This window comes from Beta vulgaris, chromosome 1 (assembly GCF_026745355.1).
Source record: "Beta vulgaris subsp. vulgaris cultivar EL10 chromosome 1, EL10.2, whole genome shotgun sequence".
NCBI classification, from domain to species: domain Eukaryota; kingdom Viridiplantae; phylum Streptophyta; class Magnoliopsida; order Caryophyllales; family Amaranthaceae; genus Beta; species Beta vulgaris.
In genome coordinates, this window is record NC_079202.1 from 62,402,074 (window position 1) to 62,420,605 (window position 18,532).

Sequence of the window (18,532 nt, forward strand, 5' to 3'; positions counted from 1 at the left end):
TAAACTGATCACAAAATAGATTAACCTGGTACCTAAATAGATTAAACTAGCAATCGGTCTTGCATGGACCCGGTTCACACTAAAAATAGTGTGGACCAGGCCCAGGCACGTGACCGGTTAAGAAGTACTCACTTATACACTATATCAAAAATAGATACACTATATAAAAAATAGATACATTATATGATACATAGGTACATTATATCAAAAAATAGATACACTATATCATAACTACGTACACTATATCATACAGAGGTACACTATATCATAACTAGGTACACTATATTCTATAGGAACACTATATCAAAACTAGGTACACTATATCCTATAGGAAAATATTTACTTAAACGCATTACAGAAACATAGACTATATCAAAAATAGATACACTATATCAAAAATAGATATACTATATTATACATAGGTACACTATATCATTTTAGCACACACTATATTATTTTAACATACTATATCATTTTAACATACACTATACACTATCCTAAACTCGCGTGATATGGATCGGGTGCACACTAATTAGTGTGGACCGGGTTCATATTAGTTTTTTTATTAAACTAGTCATTATATTAAGATGGCATGTTTCTCTCTTAAAATTAGAATTGGGTCGTGCCTAATCTATACAAATATATTAAAAGGCGTGCGAAAACAAGAAACTGTGCCACGTGGCGCTCTCCCTATGGAGTTTTAGTTCATGTAATCCATGTACAATAAAAAAATTAAGAAAATGCATAGTATAGGGTTTGATCACAAGACCTCAAGTATATATACTAAAGTTTTAACCACTAGGCTAAGCTGTACTTATTGTTATTATCATAAAGTATTATATTCATAAATGAAATTTTTTCTTACCCAGGGCATAGCCCGAGCCTAATAACTAGTTTTAAGTTAAAATTAGGCGGTCTCTTGCAATAACACATATCAAGTTTATATATATACTTCATATAATAGCATTATAAAAAGAATTTGCAATTTGGTTTCATAATCATGCATCGCAAGGAAACTGACCTAATTTCCTAAACTAGAATGATTAGTTGCAAGTTGGATACATATGCCACCAAGCTTTTCCACCGTCCAAATGCTTAACTCAGGTACTCCATTCATTTCCCTTTGTTCTTCCTATTAAGATCCTATTAAAAGACTAATTAATTATCAAATTTACATTACAAAATTTTGGGGTACGGTACAAAAAGTTCTTTCTTATGCAAGTATAATGAATGGATGAAAACATATGCAGATGATCCTGTAAAAAAAGAGAGTATATATTATGCTATCTGTAAAAGAGATAGATTTACTGCTCTTTTCTAATTAAAGATCAATACAGTGTACATCTCACAGAAGTACAGATAAACTATCTACTACAACATTTTCTAATTGACATAAAAGTAGATTTCTCATGAATAGTTGAACCTATATGCAGTAGAAAATTATACAAGATAGTTTCTTCAACTAAAACAAGGGAGGATAAAAGTATTAAAACAAAACCTTCTGAAGTTTTTCAGAGTGATCATCCAGAGACTTGAAAGCACAAGGATCAACATCGACGAGCATCTTAACAACATCTCGCATGGTGGGACGAAGAGATGGAAGCTTTGTGGTGCATAGAGTAGCAATCTTTAAGACTTTCATCATATCTTCTTTGTTGCATTCTGATACTATCTTAGTATCAAGAACATTAAGCTCGCTCTTCTTGTCTTGTAAGGCACACAAAACCCAATGGACTATGTCTCTTCCTTCTCCATATTGCTCCTCAATTGGCCCTTTTCCTGTCAGCATTTCAAGAAGTACTACACCAAAACTGTAGACATCGCTCCTTTCCGTCACCTTGCATGTATAAGCGAGCTCTACATGGACATCGAAAAGGTTTGATGTGGATTAATCACAAAAGAACAGATATAAGAACACTGACTTAAATATTTGAAAGTTTATCTACAATCTGATACATCTAACAAGATATCAGTTTAGATACACAAGAGACGCGAAAAAGATTGTAGTTGCATAGATATATTACAATTAAGGATATGTGACTGAAGTAGCCAAATGCAAATTTTGGGCATTTAATTTCCTCAACTATGTTATAAGACCAAGCTTCCATATATATAAACTATAAAGAGTGCAATTTACTTTCCTGTCGAGACAGGGGAGGATCTTATGCCTGTTGTTCTTTCACCTGATTTGAATTGAACTCAAACCCTTTTTACTAAAACTCTAGTGATTAATACTAAAAAGAACTTGATTCTTGCTGAATTTTTAGTGTTCTTTTTCTCATATGGGATTGCAGATTTCTACTGAACTTTACTGATCTCGAATGCTTTATACTAATTCTCTAGTGTTTACTTTTGTTGATTCACTAGTACTTTTCTTATTTGGGAATATTATTTTCTACTGGTTATTATCGGATAATGAGAATACATAATGCAATAGTTCAGAAGATAGAGAACATACCAGGAGCAAGATAGCCATAAGTACCGGCAAAACAACTAAACTCAGACCCTTCTGGAGAATTTTCTGTGTCTCTGGCAACCCCAAAGTCTGATATTTTAGGCTCATAATTTTGATCAAGTAAAATGTTGGTTGATTTTATATCTCGATGAATGATAGGTGGTGAGCAATCATGATGCAGATAGCAAAGACCCTTTGCGACTCCTAAAGCAATCTTGTACCGCTGAATCCAATCTAATTCCGGCTCCCCACCTTTCATCTCATGGTGAAGCACTTGAAACAAGTTACCCTTTGCCATGTACTCGAAGACTAGAAAGGACGTGTTTCCTCTCAATAAACAAGCATAAAGCTTTAATATGTTCCTATGTCTGATTTTTCCCAAGATATTCATCTCTGAAGATATCACCTTAAAGGAAGTCCCCTTCCATAGTTGCTTTACAGCTACTGTTCCACCATTTTTCTTAAGCTCCAAACGATAAACCTTTCCCGTGCCTCCAATACCAATCAAATTCCCTTCATCCAAGTTACAAAATTCATCCACATCAAATTCCAAATGATGGAAAGACTCAACTTTCCATTTTGGTTCCTTTCCTTCAAGATCATCTTCGGAGCAAGAGTAGTTTGATACCTTGTAGTGCCTGTAGTAATTCACAAATAACAGCCCGGATAAGATGAAAACAAGGAAGGACAGAAGAACACAAGTCAGTATCAGCTTATTTGAAAGGCCTGATTTCTTACGAGTGTCTTCACCATTGCAAACTCCTATTCTCCCATAATTTGTAAAGATTTTTGTTTCCTTTTCGACACAAAGTCCCTTGTTTCCTAGAAAGGAATCAGTGCTGCCGATCTCTAACAACCCTGGAGGAATGATCCCCGATAGCTCATTATGAGATAAATCTACCAAACTCAATTTCAACTTTCCTAGATTGCTCGGGATGGAACCCTTAAGCCTATTGCTTGAAAGATTGAGAGAGTTCAATGAAGCCATTTCAGCAAGTGTAGTAGGAATTCTACCATCTAATAAGTTCCCGGCAAGATTGAAGTCAGCAAGCCTCGTGCACTCACTTAACTCCTGTGGGATGGACCCTGTAAGAAAATTTCCTTGCAGCTGTAACGACGATAGCTGTTTTAAGTCGCCAAGTTGAGGGGGAACAACACCAGAAAATGAATTATTACTCAAATAAAGCCTCTCTAATTGAGTAAGTTTTCCAATTTCAGGTGGAAGCACCCCTGAAAACATATTATTCTCCAAAATTAGCTGACTCATTGCAGCAGAACTCCCTATGTCCGAAGATATCTGTCCTGAAAATTCATTGTCACTAAGATCCAATATATCTACATTAGGCATTGCCCATATACCATCCGGGAGTTGGCCTGATAAACGGTTCTGATTGATTCTGAACCTTACAAGTGATTTACAATCAGCATAAGAAGTCGGAAATTCACCAGAAAATCCATTATCCAGAGCAAGCAGGAACTTCAGGCTCCGGCTTTCACACAAGTAACTCGGAAAAGTTCCAGTGAAGTTGTTCTCTGAAATATCTATACTCATCAAAGGAGAAAATCTCCCAAAATTTGCAGGAAATTTCCCTGAAAAACTGTTTCTGTAAATCGAGAAGCCTATAAGATTGTGCAAGTCTCCAAAACCTTCAGGAAGTTCCCCTGTAAACTCATTCTCATACAGCTGAAAAACTGTCAAGTTCTTCAGATTCACCATCTCTGGAGGCAACTTCCCATAGAAATGGTTAGCTGAGATATCAAATTCCTGCAAAAGAGTCAGGTTTGCCAATTCTGAAGGGATTTCGCCTGTCAAATTGTTCGCGAAAAGCTCAATTTTCGTCAGTTTTTTAAGCTCGGAGATTGATTTTGACAATAACCCAGATAACCTGTTTCTTGATAGATCAATTGTATCAAGCTCTTTCAGATCAAAAATTGATTCTGGAATTTCTCCTACTCTCTTACAGTTGGATAAAAACAACCAAGTTAAGTTCTTCAGATTGCCTAGATTTTCTGGGATTTTCCCTTCAGTAAAAAAATTATTTCCTAATCCCAAAGAGATCAATCCTCTCAAATTACCAATCCAAGTAGGAAATTCTCCAGTCAAAAAATTCCCAGAAAGATCAAGCACCTCTAAACTCCTTAACCCAGAAAAATCAGGAATTTTACCCACCAATCTATTGATGGTAAAGTTCAGAACTTTAAGATTTCTACATTGGTTCAACTGTAATGGGATGTTACCAGAAATTGAGTTTGATGTAAGAACAAGGGCTTCAAGGCTTTGTAGCTTACACAAAGACGGCGAAATCTCACCGGACAATGAAGCATTTTCAAGCAAAATCCTACTCACAGCTCGAGTTTCCGGGTCACAAGAAACACCAATAAAGTTACAAGGAGAGTTGGAAGAAGTCCATGATTTAAGGTAGTTTGATGGGTCTTTTAGGTGGGATTTAAATTCAAGGAGGACAGTTTTTTCGACCGTTGGAAATGCAAAATTTGGCGGGAAAAAGAAAAACATGAAAAGGAGTAAAAGAAACATGAGTTGATATGAGGTGGTTGCCATTTTTGTTGAAAGAAAGGGGTAATTGGGTTATTCAATAAGGAAGATAGGACAATCTTGGCGTGTAGTAAACTTCCATTTTTTTGTTTAGTGACTCCATAACCAACTTTTTTTGAGTACCTAAACAAATGATAAATAAAAATTATATATTATTATACAAATATTATAAATTGAAAGTAAAACATAAAGAAGAGAATTTTAAGTTTAAGAATTCCTATTTGAATGCTAATGAACAAATTTAGTAGTTGGTGTTTGGTGAAAATGAAACACTATCACTGTTTAAGTGTTAAAGTTGAAATAAATCCTTCCAAAAAGTCGATTAATTTTGATAAAGTAACTCTCAATATATACCTAAATGCACAATGAGAGCATATTATCACAATATTAAGAATATCTTAGTCTAGTGGTTAAGATTGAGGTGTCGTGAACGATAGTTCACAGGTTCGAATCCCCCTCTCTTTTCTTTGTACTGCTTTTGTGGCTCATATGGATAAAAAAAGAGAGCATATTATCACAGAGCGCTGATAAGCACATACCCGGTATTTACAACTTACATATTTTTTTTTTATATTTTTTTTTGGGTTTTTACTTACATATATTCATGATCTGATTCACATTATAGTTGATCTGATTCATATTGTAGTTGATCTGATTCATATAATAGTTGATCTGATTTCTCTCCAACATGATCAGAGTTGTCTAAGTCAACTTTTTTTGTCTTTTTCTGGCAAAATTACTAACACACCCCGGTATGGACACTGTTGGCCCATACCGGGTATGTGCCAATACTTTCTCTATTATCACAATATCACTTATTACTATATTGGTTTTCTACCTTTCTCATGCATAGGATTATGTGGGAAAAAAATATTCATTTATGAAGGATCTTATCTAGACTTCCATCAGCACGGTGTTAAAGAGTATTGGACATCGTGAAATAGAAGATAGAAAGGAGATAAAAGAACGGAGGAATTATATCATTTTACATGGTTCTGTTTTTTTTTTTTTTTGTGTTGGGTTTAAAATAGTTGCTAGTTCTACTTCATACAATCATACAATTTATTTCAAGTTTGATAATAATCTTTAACCATCATTAAGTGCAATGACTACCCCCCATGTTCCATAAAGAACCAATAAGTGTGTCAAATTGCCGATTGTGATCACATGGGGCATAAAGAAATTTATTAACACCGATTTTTTACTCTTTGCCCCTTTTGTAGCTCATGATCTCACATCATTTGTCAATCCAATAATAGTTCAATTACTATGTTGAACTTCTTAATTCACGTAGTTTTAATAAAAAACTTAATTAAAGTTTAAAGGAAGTAGTTGATCTACAAAGAGGGTGTTAATGTGTCAAGGAAATGTCATCAATAATGTGGATCGGAGTTTTCTTTTTGGCGTTAAATAACGACTAGATGCAGACAAGATTCAATCCTAGATCTTAAGTATTATCCTTATAAGACTTTACGAACTAAACTAAATAACATCCACGTTAAGGTCAGAGTTTGTGTGAATTAGTGAAAACAAAAGTTCAAAACTTTCCCTATTTTTACCTTAAAAGGATAACTATATTAGATTAGAACTTTCTTTGAAGCCACTCATATAGGGGCCATCTCCAATCAACCTAAATCATTGTAAAACATGCATGTATGACAAGCCACAAACATGGCATGTACTTGCTTTCTAAATTACTCCATATAATTTTGATTGATTTAGAAAGCTAATGAGGCCCAAAATTCAAGGCAAAAGATCACAACTTTATAATTCTTTTTTCTAATCATGATCCCGATTTAAGCAATAATTAACTATTTATCAATAAAAAAATAAAAAGTCCCTTAACCTTACTTAATCAAGTACTATTGAAACCCCTCTTTAAAAAAAAAATACTATTGAAATCCATTAAATGTCCACTTGTGAGTGTCCCACATTGGAGAAAGAGGAGAAAATAAACCACTTTATAAGATTACGAGTGTTACTCTTCCTGGCTCGCTCCTATCACCAACTGGTTTTAAGATAGAACCTCATAGTTTGTAAGTGGGCTAAACTTTCCTCCTCCTTATTGGATTACCCAGACTCATTTTCATATAATCTGAAATTTAACAAGTACTATATCCATATTATTACTTACAACCATTCTAAAAAAGCAAGAGACCAAATCACAGAAAAGAAAATGCTACAAAAAGAAACCAAAGTTTTATTCAAAATACATTAATATACTACTTTTGTTTGGATTTAGTTGTTTGGAGTACAAGATAGCTTCAAATTATTATTTGGTGGTAGAGAGGCCACAAAGACAAGAGATAAGAATCGATCATAAAATTTCTCGGAATTGAAAGAGAAGCTCTTTTTAACTAAGCTATCCCTCGCTCTCAACATTACTTCAAATTATGACTTTAACAGGACTAGATTAATTTGGATTTAAAGAGAGTAAACATACAGTAGAGTACCTTGATGATGAGTTGACACTGCCAAAACTCCTAGCAACAACTTTTTCTGTAAGAATAATATGATTCAGTGTAGTAAAAGTTGGATTAGAGAAATAATTACGATGTATTTTCTTAACTTGTAACTCTTTTTATTAGTATGTATAGATAGATGTATGGTATGAAACGAGAGAGAGAAGAGAGGAAGGAAGAGATGTAGAGCCAAAAAAAATATGATTAGGAAGCAAAATATATGAATGGGTAATACTCATGGAGTGATAAAATAGGATATGAATTTGGTGAAGTTTGATAAAGACATGCATGGACCCAAGTAGTCAGTGTCAAGTCAAGAAGAGTGGAAAAATCTTGTCCATTCTCGAAATAATTAATTACTCATTATTTAAGGTTTTAATGTAAGACATTTTGTTCAATAGTTTTCCAAATTAAGTTAGATTTTTTATTTGTTTTTGGCCATGATTAAGTTAAATTTTAAATTTGGTTTTGGCCATGCAATATGTATGTTTTATGGAGATTAGGGTAAAAAAATCAAATCATAGAAAAGGAAGTGTGAAAATGAATTTGATCAATGAATAAATGTTTTGTCATGGAGGCTTGAGGATGTTGGTTTTTCAAGTATTTTATTATAGTTTTTTCGAAGAAAAATTTGATTTAATCTTGCTTAATTGTATTTTGTTTTTCTTTAATATCTATTGTAGATGTCGTTTGACCTTCAATTTAGAGCTGGTCATTTTGGTCCGGCCTGCTTTTTGTGCGGGTTTTGCACAGAATTTTTTGGCCCGCGGTCGAGCCCGTCCCGAAATTTTTTAGTCTATTTTTTGGGCCGAAATAACGGGCTTTGGTACAAAATTTTGGCCCGAATTCAGCCCAACCCATGATCACCTCTACTTCAATTAATGAAATTTCTCTTTCAGAAAAAAAAAAGTCATTATTTAACAAAAATAAGTTTAGTTCAGCAAAATAAGCGCAAAACCTTAGTCGTATTATAGAAAGAGGAATACACTTATCATTATTTAGGCTTTTTTCTTTTTCTTTTTGCATAAAATATCTCCAAAGTTCATATTATATATATTGTATAAACATGTAAGTTTGTCAAATGTTGTACGTAGAGTCCATGTATCATACATACCGCCGATACCGGTGTACTATATGTACAACTAAAACTATTTTTTGCTCATTTGCTCGTTAAAATATCTGAACTTTAATAGCGAATATTAGAGCTAGCAATTACAGCACTTACCCCAATCAAACTATGCTGTAAATTGTAGCAGAATTCTAGAAGGTCTATTCACTTTTACTATGGATGATTTTAACCTGGAACTGATATTCAGAATCACGTATGTGATCAATTTTAGTTACATTTGTACTTTGATGCGAGAATAAAGGCTTTTATTGATGGAAACTTGTAAGAGGATCTTCATTTCCGGACGCATTTGTTATCTAATGAAGAATTGACAATTTTCTTGTTTGTCTTAGCTTATTATTTCACCCCAAAAAAATTTAGGAGTTTAAGATTGTTATAACAAGGAGAATGTTTCTGCAAAGACAATCACATACTTTCTATATTCCTTAATCCTTATCAACTTTCTTTAAAGTTAATGTACGAGATTAAAAATAATTATACATCAATATTAAATTACCTAATAACCAGATAAAAAAGCATCGACGTTTTAAATGAACTACCACTATTTAAACGGCGAATGGATCTAGATTAACAATATTCTACATAATAATTCTTTTATATCTAAAACTTTAATAGAAGAGGAAGAAATAACTACAGTAAAGTCATACATTACAATGAGATACTCCATTTGTTTTACAAAAATTGTTGAATTTTGGCACTATTTATCTTTACCACTTCAACCATCACTTGTGTTCTATAGGTAAGGAAAAATATTATCATGTGAAATTTTATCCGATTTAATCTCAATATGTACTCTCGAAATATCAACTTTTCATAATTTTACAAATACATAATCAAATATATTAAAACTCAAAATTTCGCATAGTAAATATGAAAATACAAGTGTGTAAATTTTAGTAAAATTAAACAGATGGAGTATTATTAATCAATCTCGAGATCTCGAGGAGTATACCATTACTCAAATCATAGAATTAAGGGAACATTTATTTTGAGGAAGGAAAGATATTTCATTTGAGTCTTTTTAATGCCTTATGCCAATTTAAAAATCCTTTTTCCATACCATATAACATATTGATGCAATAATTGTTTGGAGTTTATGTATAGGGCGGCCATGAATGTAGGCCTATAAGCCATTGCAACTCCATGCCTTGACAGCTTATTAGGCTTGTAAAGATAGTGCCGAGACTGCCGACAATATGCTAATAGGCCCTTATATGAGTGGAAGTTGGTCCTACACTTTCTAGTCCTGTCAAATTTATGCCTCAATCCATCAATCGATATGCTACCAACTATTAAACGTGTGCACATATGTACAGAGCTGTACTAGTTCTCTAGTACATTAATTGATGCATGGAAGCTCAACCTTTTTTGTTCTATAGGTGATGCAATGCACCTAATTATTTATCAATAGATTTTCTTTTTAGGAACAAGTTTTGGGATATGGTTAAATATATTTTGGTCCATATGTAATGTGACATTGAGAATAATGGTGGATTTAGAATATTTTGAAGTAGGACATGTGATAATGGTGCAAGTAGACTGTAGAGCATTATGTGGTTTTTGAGCGTTAGGGTGTTGTTAGCCAAAAAATGTCGGAAAGGTTAAGGGACAAACATGATGTGGCGTGATATGATTGTGTAAGGCGAGCAATCCTTCATGTTAGTTACAAATAACCAAATAGGTAAAATTTACTTGAAGATTCAATCATAAGATGATATAAAAATGCTCGTTTCGATCATTTATATGAATGTCACATCTAGAAAATAGCATTTGTTACAACGATAAAGTGCTTTAATAAAAATATAATAGCATATTACTTGATCCTAAAAACTATAAACTTCTCCAATTTCATCTTAGTGTTTTAGTATAAACTTTCTCAATTTTATATTTTTTTGGCTTGTTCAAAGTCAAATTTTAAAACATTGTACATATTGGTTAAAATATATTAATTAAATTTAGACACAAAAGTCTTTTTGACATAAAACATTCCTACATTTTGAATTACTTAGAACAAATGGACATTTACACTAATCATACACTATCTTTTGGCCATTTAGTACGATTAATATGTAAGATTAAACATAGTCATGTGAGATACGCTTAGATTTGTTTAAATGTATATTAATAAAAATATCACTTTTCATAATTATTACTTATAGAATAGAATAATCAATGATTAAAGTTGTGTATTGGGAGCCGTGAAAATCCTAGTGCTACAATGAATTAGAACAGAAGCAGTAATATCTATTAGCATATACATCAGTTTAATATTATTAGTATATGTGATCAAATCTATACAAATATATTAAAAGGCGTGTGTGACAATGTATATACGTCACGTGTCACCTCTATTACTCCACTAGAATTGTCCAATGTGTACATAAGTCATGTCGATTAACAAAAGTAAAGTTAACTTGCAACAAGATTTGAACCCATGACCTCTTGCTATTATAAAATGACACAATTACCATCTCAACCAACTTTTAGTCATGCTTTAAATGTCAACAACAAAAATTTAAATTACCATCTAGGAAAAGACATAATACAATAAGAAGCCACTAGAGAATCAACCCTATTGGTAAAAATAAACCCGGAGGCCATTGCTTTGCATTATGAAAAAAGAAAATATCACTTACAGAACTACAGAAGTGGAAATAAGGATGTGTAAATCAATAAACATTAAAAAAATTCTAAAAAACTATTTAGCAGGGAAACTCTCATGAAATCATGTTTCCCATTTCCTAAACTCGAGAGGACAAAATCTCTTTGAAAGATCAGCGAGTTTCCTGCCTCAATGATCTTCAGTAACAAAATCATATTTTCCCAACTAAAAATCTCTTAGCTAACTCTATAGTCTATGCCCTATTATATACATCTTTTGTCGGTAATAAACTAAACTACAACATATTTCTATGCAACAATTTTAATCCTAAATTTTGGGTTTCACGAGAAATTAACAAATGGGGTGCGTGTTCAGAGGCTTTTTCGAGGCAACACAAATGTGCCAAGCACCCGCGCAATGTTACAAGTCACAACGGCTTTCCGAGAAACGTTTCGGGAGAAAAATATGGTCGGACCTAAATAAGTCCAAAAATACCCCAAAAACAGTCAAAATTGAAGGTTATAATACACACTTTCGTACTTTCCCGTGGCTTGAGATCCGGAGGGTACGGGGTGCCTTCTAGGGACATGGGATGTCATTGGATAGAAGCAAGTGGCTTGGAACGAATATATGGATGCATTTAAGTTCATTTTGAGGCAATTTAGGGTTTCACGAGAAATGAACAAATGCGGTATTCAAAGGCATTTCGAGCTAAGGCAAATGGTGCCAAGTACCCGCGCAACGTTACAAGTCACGTCGCCTTTCCTAGGAATGTTTTGAGAGAAAATATGACCAGTCCCTAAAAAGTCCAAAAATGTTCCAAAAACCGCAAAAATTGAAGGTTAAAATACACGCTTTCAGACTTACACGGGATCCGAGCTCCAAACGCTACAGGAGGCCTCCTAGGGGCATGGGAGGTCATTGAAAAGGTGTCATGTGGCTTGGAACGAATATGTGGATGCCTTTACGTTCATTTCGGGGCAGTTTTAGATTTCACAAGAAATGAACAAATAGGGTATTTAGAGGCTTTTCGAGGCAACACAAATAGTGCCAAGCACCAACGCAACATTATAAGTCATGTCGGCTTTCCTAGGAACGTTTCGGGAAAATATGACCAGGCCCGAAGAAGTACAAACATGTCCAAAAAACAGCCAAAATTGAAGGTTATAATACACGCTTTCGAAATTTCCCGGAGCCCGAGCTCCGGACGCCACGGGATGCCCCCTAGGGACATGGGAGGTCATTGGAAATAAGTCAGGTGGCTTGGAAGCAATATGTGGATGCTTTTTACTTTCATTTCAAGGCAATTTTGGATTTCACGAGAAATGAACAAATGGGGTATTCAGAGGCTTTTCGAGGCAACACAAATAGTGCCAAGCACCCACGCAATATTACAAGTTTCGTCGACTTTCCTAGCAACGTTTCCGGAGAAAAAAATGGTCAGGCCCGGAGAAGTCCAAAAACGTCCCAAAAACATCCAAAATTGAAGGTTATAATACACACGCTTTCGGACTTTTCCAGGGACCGAGCTCCAAACGCCACGGGATGCCTCCTAGGGGCATGGGAGGTCATTGGAAAGGTGTCATGTGGCTTGAAACGAATATATGGATGATTTTACGTTCATTTCAAGTCAATTTTGGGTTTCACGAAAGATGAACAAATGCCGTGTTTACAAGCTTTTCGAGGCAAAACAAATGGTGCCAAGCACCCGCGCAACGTTACAAGTCACATCGAACTTTCTAGGAACGTTTCAGGAGAAAAAAATGGTCAGGACCAGAGAAGTCCAAAAATGTCCCGAAAACAGCCAAAATTGAAGGTTATAATACACGCTTTCGGACTTTCCCGGGCTCCGAGCTCCAAACTCCACGGGATGCCTCCTAGGGGCATGGGAGGTCATTGGAAATGAGTTATGTGGCTTGAAACGCATATGTGGACGCTTTTACGTTCATTTCGAGACAGTTTAAGGTTCCACAAGAAATGAAATAATGAGTGTTTATGGGCCTTTTGAGGCAACACAAATGGTACCAAGCACCCGCACAACGTTACAAGTCAAGTCGGCACGTCTAGGAATATTTCAGGAGAAAATATGACGATGCCCGAAAAATTCCAAAAATCTCCCGGAAACAGCCAAAATTGAAGGTTATAATACACGCTTTCGGACTTTCTCGAGGTCCGAGCTCCAAATGCCATGAGATGCCTCGTAGGGCCATGGGAGCTCATTGGAAAGGAGTCATGTGGCTTGGAACGAATATATGGATGATTTTACGTTCGGTTCAAGGCAATTTTAGGTTTCACGAGAAATGAACAAATGGGGTGTTTAGAGATTTTTTAGAGGCAATGCAAATGGTCTCAAGCACCCGTACAACGTTACAAGTCACATCGAACTTTCTAGGAACGTTTCGGGAGAAAAAAGGCCATGACCGGAGAAGTCCAAAAATGTCCCGAAAACAGCCAACATTTAAGGTTATAATACACGCTTTCGGACTTTCCCGGGGTCCGAGTTCCGAAATCCACGGGATGGCTCCTAGGGGTATGGGAGGTCATTGGAAAGGAGTCATGTATTGAAACGCATATGTGGACGCATTTACGTTCATTTCGAGACAGTTTAAGGTTTCACGAGAAATGAACAAATGAGTGTTTATAGGCCTTTTGAGGCAACACAAATGGTATCAAGCACCCGCACAACGTTACAAGTCAAGTCGGCACTTCTAGGAATATTTTGGGATGAGAAAATATGACGAGGCCCAAAAAATTCCAAAAATCTCCGGAAAACAGCCAAAATTGAAGGTTATAAATACACGCTTTTGGAATTTCTTGAGGTCCGAGTTCCAAATGTCATGAGATGCCTCGTAGGGCCAAAGGAGCTCATTGGAAAAGAGTCATGTGGCTTGGAACGAATATATGGATAATTTTACGTTCATTTCAAGGCAATTTTAGGTTTCACGAGAAATGAACAAATGGGGTATTTAGAGGTTTTTCGATACAATGCAAATGGTGCCAAGCACCCGCGCAACGTTACAAGTCACATCAAACTTTCTAGGAACGTTTCGGGAGAAAAAATGGCCCTTTAATAATAATTGTTTGTTCGTAATGACACTAATCAAGTCTCTTGATAAAACATTAAAAAAAAAAAAAAAAAAAACTCATATCCATACAGTTCATATAGTATTTTCTAATGAACTAAAAACTTACACGGTTAAACATTTTGTTTATATTACGTTTCACACAAATTATGGATTAAAATTAGTGTAACATCATAATTCATTATATGGGCCATCTCACTTAAATGTGTCACTATGCACGTTCTATTGTTCTAACGTTCATGTTCTTGTAGTATTATATTATAGGGCATAGGCTAGAGGTAGTGGTTGTTAAGCTCCTTCAATTAAAATGTACATTTTTGTCCTTTTCAACTTAACATACGTAAAACAGATGCAGTTTAGAAGCCACAATCATCCTTCATTTCACAGATTGAGATATATGTACATTTTTGTCCTCTTCAACTAAACATCCTATTTATGATATTTTTGGATCTGTCCAATGTATAGCCATACGATCCTTCCCAATCTTTTGAGCAAGCTAAGCCTACTTTATGGTGCAATTAGTGTCTGTTTTTATTTAATACTCTTTTGTTTGTCAATACATGATACATAAACATTAAGGTAAGAATTGAAAAGAGTGAGCAGCAGGTGATAACCTAGTGGTGTTGACGTCACCTCCGATTCCAAAGGTTATGGGATCGTGTCTCACCTCTTGTGAGGAGGGATCCCCAATTTCCCTTCTTCCCTGTAAGGGACTTCATCTTACTTTTAAAAAAAATGAAAAAAATAATAAAAAATAAAAGACTCATTTAAAAAAAAAAAGAGTTTTCTAATGTGTTGTATTTGTATGTATAAAAGTATCCAAACATAGAAAATATTGCATACTTTAAAGAAGGTTCAAATCATCTTTCTCTTTTTCTCTTCCACAACATCCGCTCCTATTATCTTATTTATCGCTAAAGATTTACTTATAAGATGGTAGCACAAATAATCTTTGCAACGTGTTCGATGCATCTATTGGTCGATTAGATGTTTATCATTCCTCCGTCAAGCAATAAACATTATATCACATCAAATTACGACAATCAACATCAGCAATAAAGTGGCTAGCTGGGAAATCTAAATCATACAAAGGAGATTAGAGACAAAAAAAAATCTAAACCATATATACATATCAACCAGAATCTCTTAGCATTTGGGACCATTAACCAGTCATATTAAATTTCCTCCAATATAGTTTTGATTGAATTTACCACAAACAACCCACAAAGCACCCTTGTGGAACTTTATGGACCGCCATGAAATATAAGAAAGTAGTAACAATGAAATTTCATGAGTTTCCACTTTTAATTAGAGTTACGTATGGATATTAACCTATGATTTGGGTAGGATAATATCTTATTTTCAGTGACATATTACTCTTATATCTTATTCGATCACCTAGCTTTTTGACGATTCTTCATTTATTTATTTTTCCATTGAAACCAACTATAGAGACTAATAAGAAGTAAGCAATATTGAACAAAGTGGCTAACAAAGTAGTTAATTGAATTAAAATTGTGGTCCTAACTCCCATTACAAGCAAAATAATGTACATGGAAATTGAATATGTTTGATCTAATCCTTTAATGTTAGATAGCATGCCAAGCTTTGGATAAGGCCATGGTAAAATAATTGTTTTACAAGCTTGTTCAACTTCTTTGTTTGCTAGTCGATTCGCAACACTATTTGCTTCTCTATAATGATGCTACTGTAGTTGTTAAATTTATAATTTAATATAATATAATAACTAAAATGTTTTGTTGATATTTGTTTATTATGATATCTTTAGGAATTAGGAGACGAGTTATTACGGTTTCAAGGAAACCCTATACCTTAATTTTGTTACCCGTTATCTTGTTGAGTTCGTGCCATTGAATATTGAAGAATATTCAATAAACTTCTACCTTATAGAGGTCTTCTCAAATGCCTCTATCCTACACATATGTTTGTATGGATATTTTGTCCTTTTAATTAATGCACTACCCTTTTAGTTTTAAGGGGAAAAAAGGTGGATGAAGTTATATGGAGAAAAATCTATCCAACACCTCTCTTTTTTTTCTTTTTTTGGAGGGTGCAAAAGAGGTCATACAAATGCACTAGTTCTCCTGAACTTTGTGCTTCTCAAAGTGCTCCCACTTTAGGTAGAAGAAAGTCAAGTGTGTCCATTGGTAAATGCGCACAAAAAAAGCCCAATACTTCAGTGTTGCTTTTCATTTTATATAGTATTTCCTCCGTTTAGAAATAGTTACACCATTTGCATAATATTTACTATGCATATGTTACACTTTGATTGTTTTTGTTGATTTATATTTTAGAAAAAAACATAATCATAAAGAATCTTGTTAGATTCGTCTTAATGTTTATATTTCTAATATCAACTTTTTATAATTTTTACTTACTAATAATTAAAGATGTTAATGTTTGAAAACATGCATTAGCAAGCTGCAAGCATGAAAATATAAAATGGTGCAATTATTTGTAAACAGAGGAAGTATATGTTAAGCGTTATATCAATGTCTCTTAAGTCTTAATAGGAATATATATTATAAAAATATCATCACATATATTAATATTGACATAAAAAATAATCTAATACAGTTATAGATTTCATAATTTTATCACATCAGTAAAACTATAATACTACTGTATTACAAACTTGTGCACTCACATATGGAACTTCTGGACATAGCACTCAGTAGTCCAGTACGACTTCATAAGCAACAATCATAGCTAAAATAAAGATTAATACAACAAGCTTTAATGAGTGATGCTCATTACACTTAATAAATAAAAACATTATAAATCATCCTAACTGTTTGTAATGATATTGATTAACACCATCATGCAGAAATATTCTGTACAAATTTTCAGAAAAATAAATTTAATGCTTTTGATTAACTAGTGCACTATTATCACTCCATCTTCATGACGTGAAATCACAAGATCATCTGTCAGCATCTACATATTCATAACTCGATAACATGAAACACTAACTCACAAATTTACCAAAACTTTGTACGATCTAGTCCTGGCCACAGACCAACACATCCTAAAATAGTTTCGCGTCTTCTTTTATTGTCGATCACATATGAGGAATTTTAGTACTGTTATCCGCGCCAAGCATGCAAAACGCATATTCTAGATGGACCAAAGAAAGCAGCGTACAGATTATCGTGCAGAACTAATCAAAATCCAGATGGGCCCGTTGTTCCTGGGAAGAGTTGTTGTATCTTGTTGAACACATCCATTACCTGAAACCAAAGATACCAACATGCAACAAGAAATGTAATTTATTCTCCTTCTAATCAACCACCTGAAATATTAATTAGTCATCTTGTTCAAGAAGGAAAAAAAGCTATATGGAAAACTTGTTCTGCACCGGGCAGAGCGAAGGAATTGGTATGGAGCTCACACCATATTAATTAACCAAACAGCGCCCTCCTGACAGCTTTGGTGCAGAACAATTTTCCATATAGTGAGTCTTCAACAAGTAATTTCAATTGAAACAAAATTATGTAACTTATAAAGTTTCTACTCCAAATAGCACAATTTGTAAAATTCGGGACATCAAACTAATATAAAAAACGTTTGACTAGGAAAATGAAACTGCTTGCCATAATTAGTTTCCTTACCTCCTGGTCGTTTTGATATTTAACAATATTCATGGGGTTTTGCGAAACCTGCAATAGCAACAGAGTTAGAAGAGTTTAAAACAAAAAAGAAAACAATTGGCTACGTAGAGCAAGAAGAGCATACATCCATAATCGCTTGTTGAACTCTGGGGTTCTGGAATGCCATGGCAATATCAGGATTAGCCATTATTTTTGAGATAACTTCTTCAGGTGTCAGGCCGATTTGATCTGCCACATAACCCAGTAATTAGTCCATAGATAAACAAAGACCAAGAAAATTCAGAAGATAAATCATGTCTTCTTTACAAATCATATGATTTCAAAAATTATAGTTTATAACCAACTGAATACAATCACCCCAAAGGGTCCAAAGGTGCAATCAGCTACTACATGTGTCTATGATAAAGTGTTGGACTTGGGAATTTTTCCGAAAGTGTGCAAATCTTCTGGCCTAAATTGAATAATTTGTTGGCTTTATAAGCATAGTACTCCGATATGAAGAAGTAACATATAGAAGAAATGCTAATGAGGAAACAGCCCGCCTCATTCAGAAAAATTGGAAAGGAAAAAATTGCTAAAGACAGATTTGCATCAACACTCTACATCATGAAACTC

General features: G+C 34.2%; 1 protein-coding gene and 1 long non-coding RNA gene across 3 annotated transcripts; both read right to left on the bottom strand.

Annotated features, from left to right (window-relative positions):
* Positions 1 to 1,286: 1,286 nt before the first annotated feature.
* Positions 1,287 to 7,683, bottom strand: LOC104899031 (receptor protein-tyrosine kinase CEPR2). Of its 2 annotated transcripts, none has more exons than XM_010686194.4 (3): positions 7,463 to 7,683; positions 2,459 to 5,132; positions 1,287 to 1,857 (listed from the first exon to the last, which is right to left on the bottom strand). In XM_010686194.4, the coding sequence occupies exons 2-3, from the start codon at positions 5,013 to 5,015 to the stop codon at positions 1,487 to 1,489; spliced, it is 2,928 nt and encodes a 975-aa protein (XP_010684496.2). In that variant the 5' UTR covers positions 5,016 to 5,132; positions 7,463 to 7,683; the 3' UTR covers positions 1,287 to 1,486. The 2 variants fall into 2 exon arrangements, with proteins under 2 accessions (XP_010684496.2, XP_048500334.1); XM_048644377.2 differs by having other exon boundaries at positions 7,453 to 7,683.
* A 9,145-nt stretch (positions 7,684 to 16,828) lies between these two features.
* On the bottom strand, positions 16,829 to 18,193 carry LOC130591879 (uncharacterized). The gene is made up of 3 exons (XR_008969839.1): positions 18,042 to 18,193; positions 17,918 to 17,965; positions 16,829 to 17,536 (listed from the first exon to the last, which is right to left on the bottom strand). It is a non-coding gene; the product is annotated as an uncharacterized LOC130591879 (long non-coding RNA).
* Between the last annotated feature and the right edge of the window lie 339 nt (positions 18,194 to 18,532).